General features: G+C 45.7%; 1 protein-coding gene across 1 annotated transcript in view; it reads right to left on the reverse strand.

The window, feature by feature from the left end:
• Positions 1-1,223, reverse strand: part of nell2a (neural EGFL like 2a) — an 80,522-nt gene that overhangs the window by 8,846 nt on the left and 70,453 nt on the right. The window contains exon 17 of the mRNA XM_019893406.1: positions 1,093-1,223. This exon is cut by the window's right edge and continues 120 nt beyond it. Coding sequence (XP_019748965.1) covers positions 1,093-1,223 — 131 coding nt within the window. The remainder of the gene's footprint in view (positions 1-1,092) is intronic.

A 1,223-nucleotide genomic window follows, 5' to 3' on the forward strand; every position in this document is an offset into this window, starting at 1 on the left:
TTTGGCATGTGCGCGAGTGTCCTGGCGTGAGCTGCGGTCGACAGCAGCTCCCACGAGAAAAGTGTACCGTATTTTCCACACTAAAAGGCGCACTGCATTATGAGGCGCAATCTACAATACATCCACTAGATGGAGCTATGCCAACAGATGTCAGTAAAACGTATTTAATTAAGCAGTGACACAGTTCACTTTTTTATGTCTCGAGCAAGGAGCCATTTTGGGGTTGACATATTTCCGTAATGACCATACATAAGACGCATCGGCTTTTAAGGCGCGCTGTGAGCTTTTAAGAAAATGCAAGGCTTTTAGGTGCGCCTTTTAGTGCGGAAAATACGGTAGCTGTGACCGTGGCTCTCCTTTCCCAACACGTGAAGGCATTACAGTTCAATAGGTGTACTGTAAAAACACCAAGATCGCTAAAAAAAAAAAACAAACAAAAAAAACAAAAAAAAATGCAAATGATGAATTGTCATCTAGTCTTGTGTATTTGCGCCCTTGACTTAGAATAAAGAAAAGCGCTATATAAAGTGGATGAATTAATCTGTCAAGTTTGTCTGGAAAGGCCACTGCTCTGGATTGCAAAACGCGTGCATTGTCATGATGCGCTTCCTCCCGTGCCCACACAAAGAGATGACGAGCTGCAACCTTGCAGGTTTCACAACGTGATACAATTTGCAAACCTTGTTCTTTCTGCACCGCGCATTGTTTTAAATGTCACTGATTGTTTCAGCGGGAAGGACAAAAAAAAAAAGGACATTACAAGTTGGCATTTACTGCTGATTGGCCCGGTAGGGGACGCATCATTCATGCTTCTTTGTTCGGAGAGAGAGGAATGTCTCTCCCTCAGGGGTTTGGCGTACATACAATAAAAGACTTCATGTCGTTGCTCGAATACCTGCACGATTGGCCATCATCCTGAATCATCAGCATCATTGTTTCCCCCCGCCTCCCCCCTGTCATCCTGTTTGTGTTAGTCAAAGGTATAAATACAAAACTGAAAGTACTGACTCAACTACCGTCCTGACGCAAAGGAACGGCTCAATGTTTTTTTTTGTTTTTTTTGTTCACGCCTCCTGTTGTGTGTTTTCTTACCTGGCAGGAGCAAACGGAGCAGCGGTCGCTATCCAGCACCCAAATCTGCCCGCTGTGTTTGACCTTGTCGTCGTGGATGCAGTCGCCGGTGCAGTTGTGGCCGTGCGGGCAGCGACAGTCGTAGCCCCCGG

This window comes from Hippocampus comes, unplaced genomic scaffold (assembly GCF_001891065.2).
Source record: "Hippocampus comes isolate QL1 unplaced genomic scaffold, H_comes_QL1_v1.1 scaffold62, whole genome shotgun sequence".
NCBI lineage: Eukaryota > Metazoa > Chordata > Actinopteri > Syngnathiformes > Syngnathidae > Hippocampus > Hippocampus comes.